The sequence below is a fragment of the Oreochromis aureus genome, linkage group 6, assembly GCF_013358895.1.
Source record: "Oreochromis aureus strain Israel breed Guangdong linkage group 6, ZZ_aureus, whole genome shotgun sequence".
NCBI classification, from domain to species: Eukaryota; Metazoa; Chordata; class Actinopteri; order Cichliformes; family Cichlidae; genus Oreochromis; species Oreochromis aureus.
In genome coordinates, this window is record NC_052947.1 from 22,860,021 (window position 1) to 22,883,357 (window position 23,337).

At 36.7% G+C, this 23,337-nt stretch overlaps 1 protein-coding gene across 1 annotated transcript in view; it reads right to left on the bottom strand.

Moving 5' to 3' along the window:
• Window positions 1-23,337, bottom strand: part of ptpn9b (protein tyrosine phosphatase non-receptor type 9b) — a 30,589-nt gene that overhangs the window by 3,277 nt on the left and 3,975 nt on the right. Inside the window, exons 5-12 of the mRNA XM_031728176.2 lie at window positions 23,029-23,134; window positions 22,737-22,847; window positions 21,782-22,644; window positions 21,570-21,666; window positions 21,251-21,320; window positions 19,105-19,183; window positions 18,839-18,989; window positions 852-1,059 (exon numbers count right to left, since the gene is read on the bottom strand). Coding sequence (XP_031584036.1) covers window positions 852-1,059; window positions 18,839-18,989; window positions 19,105-19,183; window positions 21,251-21,320; window positions 21,570-21,666; window positions 21,782-22,644; window positions 22,737-22,847; window positions 23,029-23,134 — 1,685 coding nt within the window. The remainder of the gene's footprint in view (window positions 1-851; window positions 1,060-18,838; window positions 18,990-19,104; window positions 19,184-21,250; window positions 21,321-21,569; window positions 21,667-21,781; window positions 22,645-22,736; window positions 22,848-23,028; window positions 23,135-23,337) is intronic.

The following is a 23,337-nucleotide window of genomic DNA, read 5'->3' on the forward strand; positions in this document are numbered from 1 at the left end:
CAGATTGCTTTACCGTCTTCCGTGCTTTAAACCTAATAACCAATTTCTTGGGCTATTTAAAGGTTAGCTACCATTTATTTAAAGTGGCACCGGCTTCAGGTTCAAACAGTAAAGTAAAACTCTCAGATGAGATTACTTTAAGATGCATAAGAGCCCTATAAATCTATACTTAAAGTATTTAAATCAGATAACGATGTCTTTACTAGGATGTGTGCAACTATTCAACTACACAACTAATCATCCCTAGTGTTACTAGCCGGTACCAGACGTGCTAGTAGTATAATCTAATTGTAAACATTTGAATTGATGCCCAGTGCTGGTAAATTGCTATGTACTAAATGTTATGCAGCCATCTGCCACTAGATGGAGCATCAATATTGAGAAATACTATAAAACTGTTGCTCTAGGCCTGATCTTTTGTTAACACTCTTATTCTTTTAAAAGCAAAAGAATGAGATCGTAAATACAAGCACCATAAATGATCTTGAAGGGTGGATGGGCTCTCCCTTAGCAATAGGGTGATGAGTTCAGTCATTCAGGAGGGGCTCAAATTAGAGCCGCAACTCTAATTTGAAAGGTTTATTTTCAGTGTTTTTCCCTCTTCGTTGTCTATTTAGAATACAATGTTCAATGTTCATAATGTTAGGTGCTGCACAGTTAAGCAAGATTCATTACTGAAGAACAGAATTAATGAAGTCAATAATGGTTTTAATGGTTGTCCATTAAAGGGTTCTCAGATTTAACTAGATATCTGAGTGTTTCTTAGTTTTAGATTAGTCAGTTAGTCCAATTTTTTTCCCCTAAATTAGTCGATTAAGAAATTAGCTGCCAAGAGCATCCCTAGTCTTTACCTGTACGGCCAATGCCAGCACTGCAATGCACAACCACAGGGGGGCCCCCTGGTGGCCCTCTCCAGGTGGATCCCAAGGTCTGGACTGCAGCTTCCCTCCTTTGCAGAACATGTTCACGGAAGTCCAACATAGCAGAAGCACTCTTGGGCACTCCGAAGTCCGGCCAGCTGACATAGAGGTAGTGGCACACTTCCCGCCTCTCTCCTGACTAAAAGGTCAGACCGTTTCACAGGAGAGCAGATAAAGACAGAAGATAGTCACTTCTTTCTTGTAAGTTGGCATGTTTAAGCAGTGTTGGAAAATAAATGGTGATTTCTACAGTTTCCACTGACAAAGCATTCTCACAATTTAAAGATTGAGAAACTCTAAATTAACTAGAAAAATTTGCATTTCCTGCGAAAATGCTGTGTGGATGCCTTAACGCTGAAGCTGTCTGCTGAAAAGCTGAAAAAGCTGAAAAGTTGCAAAAAGTTGTATGGTGGTGTATAAAAACATGTCGCCCTGAGCAGGATTGGAACCTGGCCCTCCTGGTCTCAAGGCAGCTACTCATCTCACTGAGCTAAACTCATTCTCTCAAAAAACAGGAGGAGAGACCGACAATTCTGCTAAAATGAGCAGAAGCTGCTGAGAATTGTGCTGAGAAGAGGTGAAAAGGTTGAAAATTTTGCAGAAAACAGGTAAATCAGCAGAATTTCTGCAGAAAAGAGGTAAAGAAGCAATAAGTTGCGCTGAAAAGAGATGAATCAGCAGAATTTCTGCTCAAAGGTGGCTATTCATTTCCCTGAGCCAAAGTCACCCTTACAAAGAAGAGGTGGAGAGACGGACAATTCTGCTGAAATGAGCAGAAGCTGATAAGAGGTGAAAAGGCTGAAAATTTTGCAGAAAAGAGGTGAATCAGCAGAATTTCTGCAGAAAAGAGGCAAAGAAGCAGAAACTTGCGCTGAAAAGAGATGAATCAGCAGAGTTTCTGCTCAAAAGAGTTGTCTTTTTTCTGAATACAGCCAAAAAAGCTGGAATTTGTGCTGAAAAGGGGTGAAAAAAATGAAAATTTTGCTGAAAAGGGGTGAAGAAGCTGAAGAAGCTAAAGTATACTAAATCAAAGTATTTGTGCCAAAACATAGTGTTTCTGCCATATTGTGGTACTACTACATTACAACATGAATACGGATTAAAGATGAAAGAAACTGGCAACAAATTCCTCCACTACAAACCAGTCTGATACCACTTCTTTGCAGTGTTCACTAAGGCACTACCCAAAAGGCGCCACAAGAGGGCACTCCAACACAAGAGATGAGCAGAATTTCTGCTGAAAAGAGGCAGAAGGTTCTGTATGTAGAAAAAGAAACACTGTTGAACCATGTGTGAAATAAATAAAGAAATGAAATGAAAGAACAACCTGGTTCTGCTCAAATTCACCAATCAGAGGTACTGCCTCTGTCTGCTTCATCAGGCTGTGTACTTGTTTCTGCCATGGGCGTTAACAAGAATCTGAGGTCCATATTAGAAAAGCTGCTAAAATCATAAAACTTTGCAGAATTGTAATAAATTAGCAATATAAATTACAGGTCTGTGATAGTGTATAAATTTGTAGTGAAAAAAAAACGTGGACCAAGGTGGGATTGAACCCACGACCTTTGAGCTGCAGAGCCGTGTCATTACTGATTGCGCCACCTGGACAGGGGGCGGCAGTCTGAAAGACAGATACTTGGGCAGTCAGAAAATAGATCGCGGTGAGGCTTAAAACGCGCGCTTTTTGGAGTTACAAACGCGTCGTGTAACTCAAAAACTAGGAGGGCTAGCAGCATAATTCTTGGACTGGGTGAATCAGCGGACTTTGGTGTATTTTGACTGCGATTTTCATAGCTCGTTCTACCTTCGTCGCGGAGATATGACGAGAGAAAAGCGGCTTCATTTCAGAGTTTGAAGACTGAGAGAAGGACAGATTTCCACCCCTCAAACAAACGTAATTCATTGCTCAACGGTAAGATAATTGTAAAACTGCTTCCACTGTGAGTGTCAGCAGTGTCTGAAGATATATTGGCACAAGCCTCATGTCCTAACTTTGCTTTGTTAAAGAGATATGGCGATTTTAAAATGCCTCCGTTACAGAATTTCAGCTCTGAATTTCAAAACCTCCCCATAGACTTTGAATGGGGAGTATTGAGACCTTGTGTCACTCCGAGGCAAATTGCGAAAAAACGGTAAATCTCACAATAAAGATAGTGACATTGCCTGAAAGCCAGCAAAAATACCTACGTTTTGATGTATAATTTGTGGGGTTGAGTGCAAATTGAGCCAGTAGCAAGAAGTTGTTTAGACATGAAGAGAAAATTCAGAACGGACCAGCACTCACTCTGACTTAATTGCATAGCAACCATAGCAACGCATGTATTTTCTGAAAAATCACAATTTTGCAACTGAAAACTTAAAAGAGATAAGATTAAACGGTAGAAGATCTGAAAAAGCTGAATCAGACAGGAATAGCCCAATAATCTGAGAACATTTTAAAGTTTGAATGGAGTTTCTAGGTGAAAGTATGACAAAGTAGTTAAGTTTCAAAAACAAGCAAGTTTTAGCAGAATTGTGGAAGTTTTCCATTCATTTCAATGGGACAAATTAAAGGAAAAAGTGTAATATTTTAAAAAGTATAACAGTAATAAACACCAAAAGTCATAGCCATCATTAGCAGAAAGAGCAGAACAGTATAGAGTTTGAACTGAAAAAATCGGCTGAAAACTGAGAAAGTAGTTAAGTGCCAAAAAGTGTACGGAAGCAACTAGAGGAATAATAAAGAACTAGAAAAATTTGCATTTCCTGCGAAAATGCTGTGTGGATGCCTATACGCTGAAGCTGTCTGCTGAAAAGCTGAAAAAGATGAAAAGTTGCAAAAAGTTGTATGGTGGTGAAGAAACTGAAAATTCCGCTGAAAACAAGTGAAGAAGGAGAGATTTTTGCTTAAAAGTGGTGAAAAGCAAAAAATTCTACTGCAAAGGGGTAAAGACGGCGAAATTTTGCTAAAAAAGTGGTGAAAGAAACCCCCTATGTTGCCATGAGCAGGATTGAACCCGGCCCTCCTGGTCTCAAGGCAGCTACTCATCTCACTGAGCCAAAGTCATTCTCCCAATGAGGAGGTGGAGAGACTGACACTTTTGCTGAAATGAGCAGAAGCTGCTGAGAATTGTGCTGATAAGAGGAGAAAAGGCTGAAAATTTTGCAGAAAAGAGGTGAATCAGCAGAATTTCTGCAGAAAAGAGGTAAAGAAGCAGAAAGTTGCACTGAAAAGAGATGAATCAGCAGAATTTCTGCTCAAAAGTGTTTTTTTCTGAAAACAGCTGAGATTTGTGCTAATAAGAGGTGAAAAGGCTGAAAATTTTGCAGAAGAGGTGAATAAGCAGAATTTTCAGCAGAATTCTACCGAAAAGATGTTTTGCTGAAAATACCTGAAAAAGCAGGGACTTGTGCTGAAAAGTGGTGAAAAAAAAAAATATTGCCGTGAGCAGGATTTGAACCTGGCCCTCCTGGTCTCAAGGCAGCCACTCATCTCACTGAGCCAAACTCACTCTTGCAAAGAATAGGTGGAGAGACTCATAATTCTGCTGAAATGAGCAGAAGCTGCTCAAACTTCTGCAGAAAAGAGGTGAATCAGCAGAATTTCTGCTGAAAAGAGGTAAAACAACCTGTTTCTGCTCAAATTCACCAATCAGAGGTACTGCCTCTGTCTGCTTCATCAGGTGGGTACTTGTATGTATTTCTGCCATGGAGCATTAACAAGAATCTGAGGTCCATATTAGAAAAGCTGCTAAAATCATAAAGCGTGCGCTGAAAAGAGATGAATCAGCAGAGTTTCTGCTGAAAAGAGTTTTTTTTTTCTGAATACAGCCAAAAGGCTGGAATTTGTGCTGAAAGGGGTGAAAAAATGAAAATTTTGCTGAAAAGGGGTGAAGAAGCTAAAGTATACCAAATCAAAGTATTTGTGCCAAAACATAGTGTTTCTGCCATATTGTGGTACTACTACATTACAACATGAATACGGATTAAAGATGAAAGAAACTGGCAACAAATTCCTCCACTACAAACCAGTCTGATACCACTTCTTTGCAGTGTTCACATTGACTAAGGCACTATCCAAAAGGCGCCACAAGAGGGCACTCCAACACAACAGATGACCTATGTACACTGATGCACTTAGTAACAGTCAGCCTCCTTGAATTGGCAGAAATACTGTGATTTAGTAGTAATACTATAACATAACAGATATACTGTGATGTTGCAGACAGACATAGTATGTTTTGCACTACTCATTTGTAGTGAAAGAAATTAGCAATATAAATTAGAGGTCTGTGATAGTGTATAAATTTGTAGGGAAAAAAATGTTGACCAAGGTGGGATTGAGCATACGACCTTTGAACTGCAGAGGCGTGTCATTACTTACTCTGCTGAAATTAGCAGAAGCTGCTGAGAATTGTGCTGATAAGAGGTGAAAAGGCTGAAAATTTTGCAGAAAAGAGGTGAATCAGCAGAATTTCTGCAGAAAAGAGGCAAAGGAGCAGAAACTTGCGCTGAAAAGAGATGAATCAGCAGAGTTTCTGCTTAAAAGAGTTTTTTTTTTTCTGAAAACAGCCCCAAAAATGGAATTTGTGCTGAAAAGGGGTGAAAAAATGAAAATTTTGCTGAAAAGGGTGAAGAAGCTAAAGTATACCAAATCAAAGTATTTGTGCCAAAACATAGTGTTTCTGCCATATTGTGGTATTTGTGCCACAAAAGTTACTACATTACAACATGAATACGGATTAAAGATGAAAGAAACTGGCAACAAATTCCTCCACTACAAACCAGTCTGATACCACTTCTTTGCAGTGTTCACGTTTACTAAGGCACTACCCAAAAGGCGCCACAAGAGGGCACTCCAACACAAGAGATGAGGTGAATGAGCAGAACTTCTGCAGAAAAGAGGCAGAACAAAAAGAAAACTGAAAACAGCTTTTGCCATGACCGGATTTGAACCTGGCCCTTCTGGTCTTAAGGCAGCTGCTCATCTCACTGAACCAAACTCATTCTCACAAAAGCAAGAGATGGAGCAACTGACAATTTTGCTAAATGAGCAGAAGCTGCTGAGAACTGTGCTGAGAAGAAGTGAAAAGGCTGAAAATTTTGCAGAAAAGAGGTGAATCAGCAGAATTTCTGCAGAAAAGAGGTAAAGAAGCAATAAGTTGCGCTGAAAAGAGATGAATCAGCAGAATTTCTGCTCAAAAGAGTTTTTTCTGAAAACAGCTGAGATTTGTGCTGATAAGAGGTGAAAAGGCTGAACATTTTGCAGAAAAGAGGTGAATCAGCAGAATTTCTGCAGAAAAGAGGTAAAGAAGCAATAAGTTGCGCTGAAAAGAGATGAATCAGCAGAGTTTCTGCTCAAAAGAGTTTTGTTTTTCTGAAAACAGCCAAAAAGCTGGAATTTGTGCTGAAAAGGGTGAAAAAAATGAAAATTTTGCCTACAGGGGTGAAGAAGCTAAAGTATACCAAATCAAAGTATTTGTGCCAAAACATAGTGTTTCTGCCATATTGTGGTACTACTACATTACAACATGAATACGGATTAAAGATGAAAGAAACTGGCAACAAATTCCTCCACTACAAACCAGTCTGATACCACTTCTTTGCAGTGTTCACGTTTACTAAGGCACTACCCAAAAGGCGCCACAAGAGGGCACTCCAACACAAGAGATGACCTATGTACACTGATGCACTTAGTAACAGTCAGCCTCCTACTTAGCCATTACGTAATACAGCGATATTACAGTGTACAAATTCACATAAATTTGCAGGGGAAAAAAAAAACAAAGCAGGAACGAGCCCAAAACAATAAAATAACTGGGCTGCCATAGCTATTGCTAACTAGCACATCACGCTAAAGGTAACTAAAACCAATACCAACCAATGTTTTTGCAGAAACACTGTAATTTCACTCAAATACTATGAAATAGCAGTAATACTATGATTTGGCAGAAATACTATGTCTTTGCAGAAACACTGTAATTTCACTCAAATAATATGAAATAGCAGTAATACTATGATTTGGCAGAAATACTATGTTTCAGTACAAATACTATGACAAAGCAGAAATACTATGACTTAGAAGTAATACTATAACAAAAGGGATTCCTCAAAATACTATGAAATTGCAGTAATTCTATGATTTGGCAGAAATACTGTACTTCATTACAAATACAATGCTTTGGTACAAATACTATATTTTGATTTCAATACTATGATTTGCACGAGTAGTATGATTTAGTACAAATACTACGAATTGGCAGAAATACTGTGACTTAGTAGTAATACTATAACATAACAGATATACTATGATTTTGCAGACAGTCTATGTTTTGCACAACTAGCACAATATGGCAGAAATACTATGATTTGGCACAAGTACTATGATTTAGTACAAATACTCTTATTGGCACAAATACTATGTTTCAGTACAAATACTACGATTTGGCAATAATACTGGGTTTTAGCACAACTACTGAGATTTGGGTGAAATACCATGATTTAGAAGAAATACTATGACTTCGTACAAATACAATGTTTTGGTTCAAATAATATGATTTGCAAAAAATACTATGATTTGGCACAAGTACCATGATTTAGTACAAATACTACGATTTCGCTCAAATACTATGGAATTGCAGTAATACTATGATTTTGAAGGAATACTATGATTTGATAGAAATACTATGCCTTAGTAGTAATACTATAACATAACAGATATACTATGATTTTGCAGAAATTCTATGTTTTTGCACAAATACTACAATTTGGCAGAAATACTATGTTTGGGCAGTAATACTATGATTTGCTATAAATACTATGATTTGGCACATATACTATAATCAGCAGATATACTATAACATAACAGAAATTCTACGACTTAGTAGTAACACTATAATATAACAGAAATTTTAACTGGACACAAATAACATGATTTGCCCCAAAACCATGATTTGGCAAAAAAATACCATGATTTGGCACAAATACGATGATATTGCAGAAATACTATGATTGGGTACAAATACTATGATTTGGCACAAGTACTATGAATAAGTACAAATACTATGATTTGGCAGAAATACTATGACTTAGCAGAAATACTATGTTTTAACATAAATAATATCTTTTGACAGAAATTTCTGCTAAAGGTACTATTTCTGCTTTTTTTAGCAGAAATACTGTAATTTTGCATAAACACTATGATTTGGGATAAATACTATGATTTGGCAGATATACTATATTCAGCAAATATACTATAACATAACAGACATTCCTCCACTTAGTAGTAATCTCATAACATAAAATAAATATTATGGTTCTGCCCAAAAACCATGATTTGGCACAAATACCATGATTTGTCAAAAATACTATGATTTAGCAGAAATACTATGATTGAGCAGAAGTACTAAGATGTAGTAGAAGTACTTTGATTTAGCACAAATACTATTATGGAGGAGTAATACTTTAACATGGGAGAAATATTGATACTCACACACACATACACAGAGAGCAAAGTGTACAGTGGCTGTTAAGAGTCTGTGCTTGGTATATCTAGGTCAGCTAAATTGGCTGCACCTGCTGTAATCAGCACTTACACACACAGACACAGACACAGCTATGAGTTTTCTGCAGTGTATTTCTCACATTCAGGATTCCCCCCCTCGAACAAATGGCCATAATTTCCTAACCGTAGGGGCTAGAGCGCTCATTCTGACACCGATTTGTTCAGAAGAGATGGGGAAAACTTCAGGCCTTCATAATTCAGAGATAAAATGTAAATTATTGAAGATATATGACTTGTAATACACTGTAACTGAGTAGAGGCGAAGCAAAACTGCCTTGACTTGCCCTCAAACAACGTTTTGTAACTCTAAATCTATATGGAGCATCAAAATCATTCTTTCACCGTAAGAAACAGCAGGCTTTGGTGAACAGTCATGGAAATTTTCAGGTCTCTGTTGAAATCAATCAAAAAGATATGACGAGAGAAAAAAGTGCCTCATTTCCAGAGTTTGAAATCTGAAGAAATCTGAGCGAGGAAAAATTTCCTACCCTCAAACAAGTGTAATTCATGGCCAAACGGTAATAGGTGAGGAAAAAATTCTTGAATTGTGAGCATCAGGGATGTCTGAAGATATATTGGCACAAGCGTCATGTCTCAACTCTGTTTCGTTAAGGAGATATGACGATTTGAAAATGCCTCTCATTAGAGAATTCCAGCGCTGATTTTGAAGAAACTCTCCATTGACTTTCTATGGAGAGTTTTGAGACTTTATGTTACTCTGAGGAGATTTGCAAAAATCTATAAGTCCCACAACACTGATAGTGACATTTTCTGAAAGCCAGCAAAAATACCTACGTTTTGATGTATAATTTGTGGGGTTGAGTGGAAATTGAGCGAGTAGCAAGAAGTTGTTCAGACATGAAGAGAAAATTCAGAAAGGACGAGTGCACACTCTGAGTTAATTGCATAGCAACCATAACAACGCATGTATTTTCTGAAAAATCACAATTTTGCAACTGAAAACTTAAAGAGGTATAAAAATAAAACGGTAGAAGATCTGAAAAAGCTGAATCATTCAGGAATAGCCCAATAGTCTGAGAACATTTTAAAGTTTGAATGGAGTTTCTAGGTGAAAGTATGACAAAGTAGTTAAGTTTCAAAGACAAGCAAGTTTTAGCAGAATTGTGGAAGTTTTCCATTCATTTCAATGGGACAAATTAAAGGAAAAAAGTGTAATATTTTAAAAAGTATAACAGTAATAAACACCAAAAGTCATTGCGGAAAGAGCAGAAAGAGCAGAACAGTATAGAGTTTGAACTGAGAAAATCGGCTGAAAACTGAGGAAGTAGTTAAGTGCCAAAAAAGTGTGCGGAAGCAACTAGAAGAATAACTAGAAAAATTTGCATTTCCTGCGAAAATGCTGTGTGGATGCTATATAACGCTGAAGTTGCCTGCTGAAAATGACTGAAAAAGATGAAAAGCTGCAAAATTGTATGGCGGTAAAGAAACTGAAAAATTATGCTGAAAACAAGTGAAAAAACAGAAACTTTTGCTGAAAAGAGGTGAAAAGGCAAAGATTCTGCTTCAAAGGGGTACAGAAGTTCAAATTTCTACTGAAAAGAGGTGAAATGGTTTCCTCTGAAATGAGCAGAAGATACTGAGATTTGTATTGATAAGAGGTGAAAGGCTGAAAATTCTGCTTAAAATAGGTGAATCAGCAGAATTTCTACTGAAAAGAGGTAAAGAAGTAGAACGTTGCACTGAAAACAGGTGAATCAGCAGAATGTCTGCTAAAAAGAGATTTCTGTTGAAAACACCTGAAAAAGCTGGGATTTGTGCTGAAAAGGGTGAAAACACTCACAATTCTGCTGAAGCAGGGGTGAAGAAGAGGTGTTGGGCTGTTGAGAAGAGTTAAATAAGTTGAACTGATATGTTTGAGTACAAATACTATGATTTGGCAATAATACTGCGTTTTAGCACAACTCCTGAGATTTGATTGAAATACTATGATTTAGAAGAAATATTATGACTTTGTACAAATACAATGTTTTGGCACAAATACTATGATTTGGCACAAATACTATTATTTACCAAGTACAAGGTTTCTGCAAAAATACTATGATTTTGCAGAAATACTATGCATTAGTAGTAATACTATAACATCACAGATATATGATGATTTTGCAGACATTCTGGTTTTACACAAATACTATAATGTGGCAGTATACTATGTTTTAGCACAAATACTATGATTTGCTATAAATACTATGATTTGGCACATGTACTATATTCAGCAGATATACTATAACAAAACAGAAAGTCTATGACTTAGTAGTAATGCTATAACATAATAGATATACTATGATTTTGCAGACAGTCTATTTTTTTGCACAACTAGCACAATATGGCAGAAATACTATGATTTGGCACAAGTACTATGATTTAGTACAAATACGATGATTTGGCAATAATACTGGGTTTTAGCACAACTACTGAGATTTGGGTGAAATACAATGATTTAGAAGAAATACTATGACTTCGTACAAATACAATGTTTTGGTTCAAATAATATGATTTGCAAAAATTCTACGATTTCGCTCAAATACTATGAAATTGCAGAAATACTATGATTTTTAGGAATACTATGATTTTGTAGAATTACTATGCCTTAGTAGTAATACTATAGCATAGCAGATATACTGTGATTTTGCAGACATAGTATGTTTTTGCACAAATACTACGATTTTGCTCAAATACTATGAAATTGCAGTAATACTATGATTTTGAAGGAATTCTATGATTTGTTAGAAATACTATGCATTAGTAGTAATACTATAACATAACAGATATATGATGATTTTGCAGACATTCTGGTTTTACACAAATACTATAATGTGGCAGTATACTATGTGTTAGCACAAATAATATGATTTGCTATAAATACTATGATTTGGCACATATACTATATTCAGCAGAGATACTATAACAAAACAGAAAGTCTACGACTTAGTAGTAATACTATAACATAATAGATATACTATGATTTTGCAGACAGTCTATGTTTTTGCACAACTAGCACAATGTAGCTGAAATACTGTGATTTAGCACAACTACTATGATTTAATACAAATACTCTTATTGGCAGAAATAATATGCCTTAGTAGTAATACTATAACATAACAGATATACTGTGATTTTGCAGACATAGTATATTTTTTCACAAATACTACGATTTCGCTCAAATACTATGAAATTGCAGTAATACTATGATTTTGAAGAAATGCTATGATTTGGTAGAAATGCTATGGCATAGTAGTAATACTATAACATAACAGAAATTTTAATTGGACACAAATACTCTAATTTGGCACAAATACCATGATTTGGCAAAAATATACCATGATTTGGCACAAATACGATGATATGGCAGAAATACTATGATTGAGTACAAATACTATGAATAGGCACAAATACTATGATTTAGCAGAAATACTATGTTTTAACATAACTAATATCTTTTGACAGAAATTTCTGCTAAAGGTACTAGTTCTGCTTTTAGCAGAAATACTGTAAAATACTATGATTCGGGATAAATACTATGATTTGGGAGATATACTGTAATCAGCACATATACTATAACATGACAGAAATTCCTCCACTTATTAGTAATACTATAGCTTAACAGAAATGTTATGTTTTGGCAAAAAAAAAACCATGATTTGGCAAAAATACTATGATTTAGCAGAAATACTATGATTGAGCAGAAGTGCTAAGATGTAGTAGAAGTACTTTGATTTAACAGAAATACTATTATGGAGTAGTAATACTTTCTGCAATCAGAGGTACTGCTTCTGTCTGCTTCATCAGGCTGTGTACTTGTATGTATTTCTGCCATGGAGCATTAACAAGAATCTGAGGTCCGTATTAGACAAACTGCTAACATCATAAAACTTTGCAGAATTGTAATAAATTAGCAATATAAATTACAGGTCTGTGATAGTGTATAAATTTGTAGTGAAAAAAAAAAACCATGTGGACCAAGGTGGAATTGAACCCACGACCTTTGGGCTGCAGACCCGTGTCATTACCAAATGCGCCACCGGCAAAGAGAGCCAGAGTCTGGAAAACAGGAGATGAGCAGTCAGAATTAGATCGCGGTGAGCGGCGTAAAAGCGCCGTTTTCTGGAGTTACAAAATGTCGTGTAACTCAAAAACTAGGTGGGATAGAAGCACAATTCCTTTACTGGGTGAATCAGCAGAATTTCATGAACTTTGACTGCGATAGCTCTTTTGTACCTCCGTCAGCGGAGATATGACGAGAGAAGAAAGCGGCTTCATTTTAAGAGTTTGAAAACAAACGTAATTTATGGCTCAAGAGTTTGAAAACAAACGTAATTTATGGCTCAACAGTAAGATGACAGTAAATACTGCTCCAACCGTGAGTGTCAGCAGTGTCTGAAGATGAATTGGCACAAGCCTCTCATCTTAACTTTGCTTTATTAAAATTATTGTGGCATGCAGATGAATCTTGCAAAGAAACTCACAGGGAGAGATTGAGCCTGTATTTCCACCCCAAGCTGGTAGGGGAGTTTTTATTGAACATACTTGCTTGTGCCACAATGTGCTTCAAGGGTCAATAACAGCATAACAGAACTCACTTATGGTACTGCATTCTTCCTATAAAACAATAACTGTCAGTGACTTTGTACCATAGTATAAACACAACATTCAAGACAACAGTTAAAAGTAACGTAACCATAAACAATGAAACAAGAACATCTAAACAGCAGCACATGTCCCAAGGCATGATGGGAGAGAACTAGCTGTTCCCCAACACGCCACATTATTTATGATTTATGATTTGGCAGAAACACTGGGACTTGGTATAAATACTATGATTTACATGAAATACTTTGACTTAGCAGAAATTCTGTAATCTAGCAAAAAGCACTTCAGCATAGCAGAAATTCTATGATTGAGCAGAATTACTAGGATTTAGCACAAACACTATGATTTGTCTAAAAAACCCTTTATTTTGCAGTTATATTGTGATTATGGCAGAAATACTATGCTTTGGAAAAAATACCAAGATTTGGCAGAAATACTATGAGCAGTAATAATACAACATAGCAGAAATACTGTTATTTTGTGGAAATACTATGCTTTGGCACAAATACCATGATTTGGCCAAAAAATACTATGATTTAGCAGAAATACTAAGATGTAGTAGAAGTACTTTGATTTAACAGAAATACTATTATGGAGGAGTAATACTTTAACATGGGAGAAATATTGATACAGACACACAAACATACACATAAACAGAGCCTAAAGGGAACAGTGGCTGTTAAGAGTCTGGGCTTGGTATATCTAGGTCAGTTAAATTAGCTGCACCTGCTGTAATCAGCCCTTACACACACAGACACAGAGAGAGGTATAAGTTTTCTGCAGTGTATTTCTTACATTCACATTCAGGATTCCCCTCGAACCTCCTGGTCTCAAGGCAGCTACTCATCTCACTGAGCCAAACTCATTCTCACAAAAAGAGGTAGATAGACTGACAATTGTGCTGAAATTATCAGAAGCTGCTGAGAACTGTGCTGATAAGAGGCAAAAAGGATGAAAATTTTGCAGAAAAGAGGTGAATCAGCAGAATTTCTGCAGAAAAGAGGCAAAGAAGCAGAACGTTGCATTGAAAAGAGGTGAATCAGCAGAGTTTCTGCTGAAAAGAGTTTTTTTTTTCTGAAACCACCAAAAAGCTGGAATTTGTGCTGAAAAGGTGTGAAAAAATGAAAATTTTGCTGAAAAGGGGTGAAGAAGCTAAAGTATATCAAATCAAAGTATTTGTGCCAAAACATGGTATTTCTGCCATATTGTGGTATTTGCGCCACAAAAGTTACTACATTACAACATGAATACGGATTAAAGATGAAAGAAACTGGCAACAAATTCCTCCACTACAAACCAGTCTGATACCACTTCTTTGCAGTGTTCACGTTTACTAAGGCACTACCCAAAAGGCGCCACAAGAGGGCACTCCAACACAAGAGATGACCTATGTACACTGATGCACTTAGTAACAGTCAGCCTCCTACTTAGCCACTCACGTAATACAGCGATATTACAGTGTACAAATTCACATAAATTTGCAGGGGGAACAAACAAAGCAGGAACAAGCCCAAAACAATCAAATAACTGGGCTGCCATAGCTATCGCTAACTAGCACATACGCTTAAAGGTAACTAAAACCAATACACACAAGTAGCAGGGTAAACATCTTAAGCATGGAACATTAACTCACGTTTATGTGACACACACCATCCCCAACAAATACAGGATGGGCTATTTGCTCCCCTTCCCAGCAGCTCTCTCCTCAATCGTTAGCCCAGGAGCGAAGGAAGACCATCTAGCTCAGAAGTCCCATGAATTCCCTCACTGCTCAGAGGCTGCTGGGTAATGTAGCTCACACTAACACAGGTTTTTCTACAAGCACAAATACTATAACATAGCAGAAATACTGTGTTTTTGTTGAAATACTATGCTTTAGGACAAATACTATGATTTGGCAGAAATACTATGTTTTAGGACATATACTATGATTTGGCTCAAATACTATGATATAGCAGCAATACTATGTTTTGGTACAAATGCTGCGCTTAGGCACAAATATTATGATTTGGCAGACACTATGATTTAGCAGAGATAATATGATTTGGCAGAAATACTAAACTTTGGCACAAATACTATAATTGAGTGCAAGTACTTTAAGATAACAGAAATACTGTGATTTAGCAGAAATAAAATGTTTTTGCAGAAACACTGTAATTTCACTCAAATACTTTGAAATAGCCGTAATACTATGATTTGGCAGAACATAACAGAAATTCTACGACTTAGTAGTAATACTATAACATAACAGAAATATTAATTGGGCACAAATACTATAATTTGGCACAAGTACCATGTTTTGGCAAAATCCCATAATTTGGCACAAATACTATGATTTGGCAGACACTATGATTTAGCAGAGATAATATCATTTGGCAGAAATACTAAACTTTGGCACAAATACTATAATTGAGTACTTTAAGATGAGAGAAATACTATGATTTAGCAGAAATACAATGTTTTTGCAGAAACACTGTAATTTCACTCAAATACTATGAAATAGCAGTAATACTATGATTTGGCAGAAATACTATGTTTCAGTACAAATACTATGACAAAGCAGAAATACTATGACTTAGAAGTAATACTATAACAAAAGGGATTCCTCAAAATACTATGAAATTGCAGTAATTCTATGATTTGGCAGAAATACTGTTCTTCGTACAAATACAATGCTTTGATACAAATACTATATTTTGATTTGAATACTATGATTTGGCACGAGTAGTATGATTTAGTACAAATACTACGAATTGGCAGAAATACTGTGACTCAGTAGTAATACTATAACATAACAGATATACTATGATTTTGCAGACAGTCTATATGTTTTTGCACAACTAGCACAATATGGCAGAAATACTATGATTTGGCACAAGTACTATGATTTAGTACAAATACTCTTATTAGCACAAATACTATGTTTCAGTACAAATACTACGATTTGGCAATAATACTGGGTTTTAGCACAACTACTGAGATTTGGGTGAAATACTATGATTTAGAAGAAATACTATGACTTCGTTACAAATACAATGTTTTGGTTCAAATAATATGATTTGCAAAAATACTATGATTTGGTACAAGTACCATGATTTAGTACAAATACTACAATTTCGCTCAAATACTATGAAATTGCAGTGATACTATGATTTTGAAGGAATACTATGATTTGGTAGAAATACTATGCCTTAGTAGTAATACTATAACATAGCAGATATAATGTGATTTTGCAGACATAGTATGTTTTTGCACAAATACTATGATTTCGCTCAAATACTATGGAATTGCAGTAATACTATGATTTGGAATACTATGATTTGGTATACTATGATTTTGCAGAAATTCTATGTTTTGCACAAATACTACAACAACTACTACTACAAATACTACAAGAAATACTATGTTTGGGCAGTAATACTATTATTTGCTATAAATACTATTATTTGGCACATATACTATAATCAGCAGATATACTATAACATAACAGAAATTCTACGACTTAGTAGTAACACTATAATATAACAGAAATTTTAACTGGGCACAAATACCATGATTTGGCAAAAGATAACATGATTTGCCACAAACACGATCATATTGCAGAAATACTATGATTGGGTACAAATACTATGATTTGGCACAAGTACTATGAATAAGTACAAATACTATGATTTGGCAGAAATACTATGATTTAGCAGAAATACTATCTTTTAACATAAATAATATCTTTTCACAGAAATTTCTGCTAAAGGTACTATTTCTGCTTTTTAGCAGAAATACTGTAATTTGGCATAAATACTATGATTTGGGATAAATACTATGATTTGGCAGATATACTATATTCAGCACATAAACTATAACATAACAGACATTCCTCCACTTAGTAGTAATCTCATAACATAAAATAAATATTATGGTTCTGCCCTAAAACCATGATTTGGCACAAATACCATGATTTTTCAAAAATACTATGATTTAGCAGAAATACTATGATTGAGCAGAAGTACTAAGATGTAGTAGAAGTACTTTGATTTAGCACAAATACTATTATGGAGGAGTAATATGTAACATGGGAGAAATATTGATACAGACACACAAACATACACATACACAGAGCCTAAAGGGAGCAGTGGCTGTTTAGAGTCTGGGCTTGGTATATCTAGGTCAGCTAAATTAGCTGCACCTGCTGTAATCAGCACTTACACACACAGACACAGAGAGAGGTATGAGTTTTCTGCAGTGTATTTCTCACATTCAGGATTCCCCTCGAACAAATGGCCATAATTTCCTAACCGTAGGGGCTAGAACGCTCATTCTGACACCGTTTTGTTCAGAAGAGATGGGGAAATCTCCAGGTCTTCATAATTCAGAGATAAAATATAAATTATTAAAGCTATATGACTTGTAACACACTGCAACTGAGAAGAAGCGAAGCAAAACTGCCTTGACTTGCCCTCAAACAACGTTGTGTAACTCTAGATCTCTATGGAGCCTCAAAATCATTCTTTCACAGTAAGAAACAGCAGGCTTTGGTGAACAGTCATGGAAATTTTCAGGGCTCTGTTGAAATCAATGAAAAGATATGACGAGAGAAAAAGTGCCTCATTTCCACAGTTTGAAATCTGAAGAGATCTGAGCGAGAGACAAATTTCTATCCTCAAACAAATGTAATTCATGGCCAAAGCGGTAATAGGTGAGGAAAATACTCTTGAATTGTGAGCATCAGGAGAGTCTGAAGATATATTGGCACAAGCGTCATGTCTCAGCTTTGTTTCGTTAAGGAGATATGACGATTTGAAAATGCCTCTCATTAGAAAAAATTCAGCGGTGATTTTGAACAAGCTCTCCATTGACTTTCTATGGAGAGTTTTCAGACCTTGTGTTGCTCTGAGGAGATTTGCAAAAATCTGTAAATCCCACAAGAATGATAGTGACATTTTCTGAAAGCCAGCAAAAATACCTACGTTTTGATGTATAATTTGTGGGGTTGAGTGGAAATTGAGCGAGTAGCAAGAAGTTGTTCAGACATGAAGAGAAAATTCGAACAGACCAGCCCTCACTCTGAGTTAATTGCATAGCAACCATAGCAACGCATGTATTTTCTGAAAAATCACAATTTTGCAACTGAAAACTTAAAGAGGTATAAAATTAAAACGGTAGAAGATCTGAAAAAGCTGAATCAGACAGGAATAGCCCAATAATCTGAGAACATTTTAAAGTTTGAATGGAGTTTCTAGGTGAAAGTATGACAAAGTAGTTAAGTTTCAAAAACAAGCAAGTTTTAGCAGAATTGTGGAAGTTTCCCATTCATTTCAATGGGACAAATTAAAGGAAAAAGTGTAATATTTTTAAAAGTATAACAGTAATAAACACCAAAAGTCATTGCCGGAAAGAGCAGAAAGAGCAGAACAGTATAGAGTTTGAACTGAGAAAATCGGCTGAAAACTGTGGAAGTAGTTAAGTGCCAAAAAGTGTAATGGAAGCAACTAGAAGAATAATAATAATAAAGAATAAAGAGAAACAGGAAAACAATAGTGTGGAAGCCCTTTAAGGGCATCCACACAATAATAATAAAGAATAAAGAGAAACAGGAACTCAATAGTGTGGAAGCCCTTTAAGGGCATCCACACAATAAAGAGAAACAGGAACTCAATAGTGTGGAAGCCCTTTAGGGCATCCACACAATAAATGAAACTCCTATCTCAGTTTTATCATCTCAAAAGACTTAAACTGAGTTAAAGAAATGTAAACTACACATGTGCTCTACCTGTGTGTTGTACAATTCAAGATGGGAAAGTTTGAAGTCCTGAAACACTTGGATGTGTGTATTCCTGACCAAGAAGTATCCATGCTGTTCAGTCCTGCCCTCCTCAAGAGGCCAGTATTGTCCACATTTGACACGTCCACGCTCCACCACCCTGAGAGACACAGTAAATCCCTTTTCATCTCATTCATAACACATCAATAATGTGCCATCATTTGTACAAATCCTTACATTAAAGTTTACATCAGCAATCCAAACTGGAGTCTCACCTGGTGGTCATTACAATGATAAGTACCATCTGTTCCCAAACCATCCTCCAGAAGTCAGCAAAGGTTTTTGGCAAAGGACCTGAGGGACACAAGATGATAATAACAACACATTTTATTTTAGGCATCTTTCAAAACACTAAAGCTCAACTTACACAGAACTATTTTACAATATATAAGCTAATTAAGAACAGAGGGTTCATGTGACAGTTAAAGGTGAATATGCCACTTTAAAGAAAAGAGTTTTGAGAGGAAATTTAAAAGTGGATTAATGCCAATATTACAGATGTCTGGTAAGAGGGAGTTCCAGAGGCACCGTACAGGACCTGAGAGTAGAAGAGAGGTACTGCAAAGCAAGTTTATGGAATAGCTTAAAAGGTGAGGAGCAGAATCTTGATATGACTAAATGACTAATGGGGGGAGTTCTGGTTATAATACGAGCAGTAGAGATTGGGACCAGCTGATGTTTGTGGATGGACTTGATAGGGACACAAAAGAGAAAGAAGTTACAGTAATCAATGCGGAACATAACCAAGGAATAATACTGGCTGTGAGATGGATAACTGAGTGGCATTACTGTAGTGAGCTTGGAAAGAAAGTGTACTGTTAAGGATGACACCCAGCAGCAGAGGGACGTTTCAAACTAAAAAGGGAACGAAAGTGAGGGAAACAGGAGGAGGAAAATTACAGGAAGTGTTAGTGATCAGCTGCTGGTGAATCTTGTCTATTTTAATATTATAAAAATGACATTAAAGAATAATAAGAGGGTGGGTAAGGATGAGGCAGCAGAGCTAGGTTAGTATGTTCCTGACCATTCAGAAGAGGGTCCTTTGCTCCCTTGACCTGAGCTGATTAGATCTGTGTACCAAGTAGATTTTTCTGAAGATAGAGTGCATCCTTCTAATGAAGAATGTGGTTATTGTACATTTCTTTGTGAACAACAAAATCCAGCTCTTTTGTAGTGGTGTTTCAAGAGATAGTTCTTTGCTACCACTTTGCATAATTCAGAAGTAAACCATGATGGGGAGAAAAACAGCCCATGTTTTTAAAGCAAGGGCATCTAAAAGTCCAAGAAGACCATCAGGGGTAGGTTAAGAGTTTATGGTGGGAAGGCTGTCAATGACACCCGAAAGACTATTTAATGCCCTTAAAATGAAGTGACATGTTGTACATTTGTCTTGGATAGAGTTAAATAATCATTAAAAGATAATCAGTCAAACACTATCTTAGTAAAATGTAAAGTCCAGCATGAGAACATTATCCATCCTCTTCTGCTTATCCTTATTGGTATTGTATGATATTATCCATATGGAAATTTTACACTGACTACTGATAGAGACTGCTGTATTTTAATATACATATAGATAATATCCATACTAAAATCTCCCAGCAGTCAACGTGAAATTTCCACTGGGATCTAGCATGAATACATCTCTGACAGACAGAGATATGTCCAGGTAGAAATGTAATAGTGATAGAGAGTCGGAAAGGTAAAACCACAGCTGTAGGAGCTAAGCAGCTATGTACTAAAGAACTGCTGTTGATGGATTAAGTATGAAGGACCGGGAAGTCCGGGCAAGCACAAACCATAAAAACAGCTTGGTAAGTCACATTATTGCTGGTGATGAAACAGAGTACGGCTCTAGACTAAAAGAGGTGAGGAGTGGGAGCAAAGCTGGCATATGTAAAAGGTAAATCTGACAATGTGGACAGCTGAGATTCCAAAATAATGAAAGTCAGTAAAGTGAAAGACTGATCAGTTGCAGTCAGTAGAGATCAGACAAAACAATAAAAGAACAAAGAGAGCAACAGCGCTAATAGCTCATGTACTATTTATAGTATTATCCATACTGTAGTTCTTCACACAGTATGGAGAACTACAGTATTGCTCAAAGGGGTTGAGGCACTTTGGATCTTCGCATTCCATTCAGTCTCACAATCCCATTAGAGAGGCATCTGACGTACATCACGACCAAAGCATAATAAACAAATATCTGAAGGAGTCCTGCAGTTTTCCAGTTAAAGCACTTAGAATTACATTCATTGAAAGATAAAAGCTGTTCAAGGAATCATGTCATTACATCATAAAAATATGCAAAACTACAAGCAATAAAGAGTAAAGCAGGAACTTATGTGAACAGCTTCTCACCCTGAGTAGCGATGTAGGCGTTGCTCCTCTTGTACCCATCCATGAAACTAGCATTGATGTAATCTGATGTCTACAAAACACAGCAGTGGGATTCACCATTCAGTTATTTTGCCTTGTGTAAGAGGATGCTACACATTACAGTTAAAAAAAAAAAAAAAGATACTTTCAGTTGCCAATAATAAACATGTATTTCATCTCAACTAAATGCTAATGCAATCTCCACTAATTCCCAGAGATAAACAATTATATTGTATTAACAACAGACACTGTAACTACTTATAATTTATTGATTGAAATGTATCTACAGATGAATTATTACCTCATCCTCATCATTAGAGAGCGGGCACAGTCGAACTCGTGACTGGTCGAGGCAGAGAACATCACTGTACCTGTTCTTGACCTGATTGGACAATTTCCTGCAAAGATGAGTCTAATGTGAGGCTACATAACAAACCGAAGCTCTGGGTTGATGTTATACATTTAATTCAGACTGACAGACACACAAAATATAAGGAGTTTGACAAGTCTTACTTAGAGTAGTCAAAGGTGCCTGCAGGAGGCTCCTTGCGGATCTCCTCATACTCCTGATAGATCCCCCTCTTCTTCTTCCTCTTCACATACTCCACCAGGTCATGCACCGTCATGGCTCCCTGCTCTGGCATGTGAACAGACACCTCCATGCAGTGGTTCTCATCATCAGGACCCCAAGATGAGGACAGCGGTGGGGATTGTGAGGAAGGCTGGTTGGGTGGACGAGGCTGAGATTTCTGAGGCAACGGAGGCACTCCTTCCTCCTCACCCTCCTCATACTCCTCCTCTACACCCTCATTGCCACTCACCACAGCCCCATCAGTTTTCTTTGAGAGGGGTGTATCAGGAGGAGTGTCCGATTGGGGAGGAGCCTGGCAGCCACTACCATTAATGTTAGCATTGGCGCTGGAGCCAATGACAGCCATGTTGGCTCCGCTCACTGCTGAGCCATTCCAGTGTTGGTGGTTCACTTGCGATCTGTCCGCAGCAGAATTTGGACTATGTTGGTGCTGGCCTTGGCCTCGAGTCCTGCTCTCCACAACACAGTGGTTGTGTGGGTTTGCGTTGCTATCATCATAGCAGTTAGAGTTAGCCACAGCTATCTCAGGACCTATTTGTGTATTTATATGCGCGTGGGACAGTGTTGCATCTACACTTGTGTTGCTATTCTCTAAGCTATAAGAGCGCAACAGGCTTCCCACGCAGTCATGTTCTTTTGTGTCACCCTGAACAATGTTTGTGTTTACATTAACACAGGATTGAATCCAAGCCACGTGGTTATACTGGGATGTCCCACCCAGGTGTTCGGGGAGGGAGGAAACTGGGATATGACTTGCCAACTCATGAGCTTTCACTGTGCAGACCTGGTGAGGAGAAAAACGAAAGTAAATATTAAATAATGAACAACAAACATCTTATACATGATGCAAATCCTTGATGAAACTAAGAGACACACCCTTTCTCTCAGCTTCTCGCGTACAAAGAGGCGAAGAACCGCGAAAGGTGCTCGAAACCAAAGAGGTGAGGACACAATGAAGACACATTTTAGACGAGCTGGAAAGGCCCCCTGCAAAATGAAAATATTTTTATTATATATTATATAATATATAATTATTTTTCATTATATAAATATAATGAAAAATTTAAAAAAAAAAAAAAAAAAAAAAAAAAACAATCGTGAAAAGCATTTTTGAATTCCAAGATCATCAAACACAGCGTGAGAAAAAAAAAATGCTCCTTATATTTACCTTGAGCAAATTGAGAATCTTGACACAGAGCTCATAGTCAAAATTTCCATAACTGGAGTTGGTCATGTCGTAAATAAATATGAGCCCATCCCTTTGAGTTTGAACACTATAAAGAAATGAAGATCTTTAAAGTTAAAGAGCAAAATAAATGTGCTTAAAAATACACTTTTATCTATTATAATTTCTGTGTTTCACTTAGTTATTTAATATTTCTAAAGGTACTTTCAACTGATCCTTTATTCCAACCAATCGCTAAAGCACGAGATTTTCATGCCGGATGCTCTTCCTGGCACAACCCTCCCATTTATG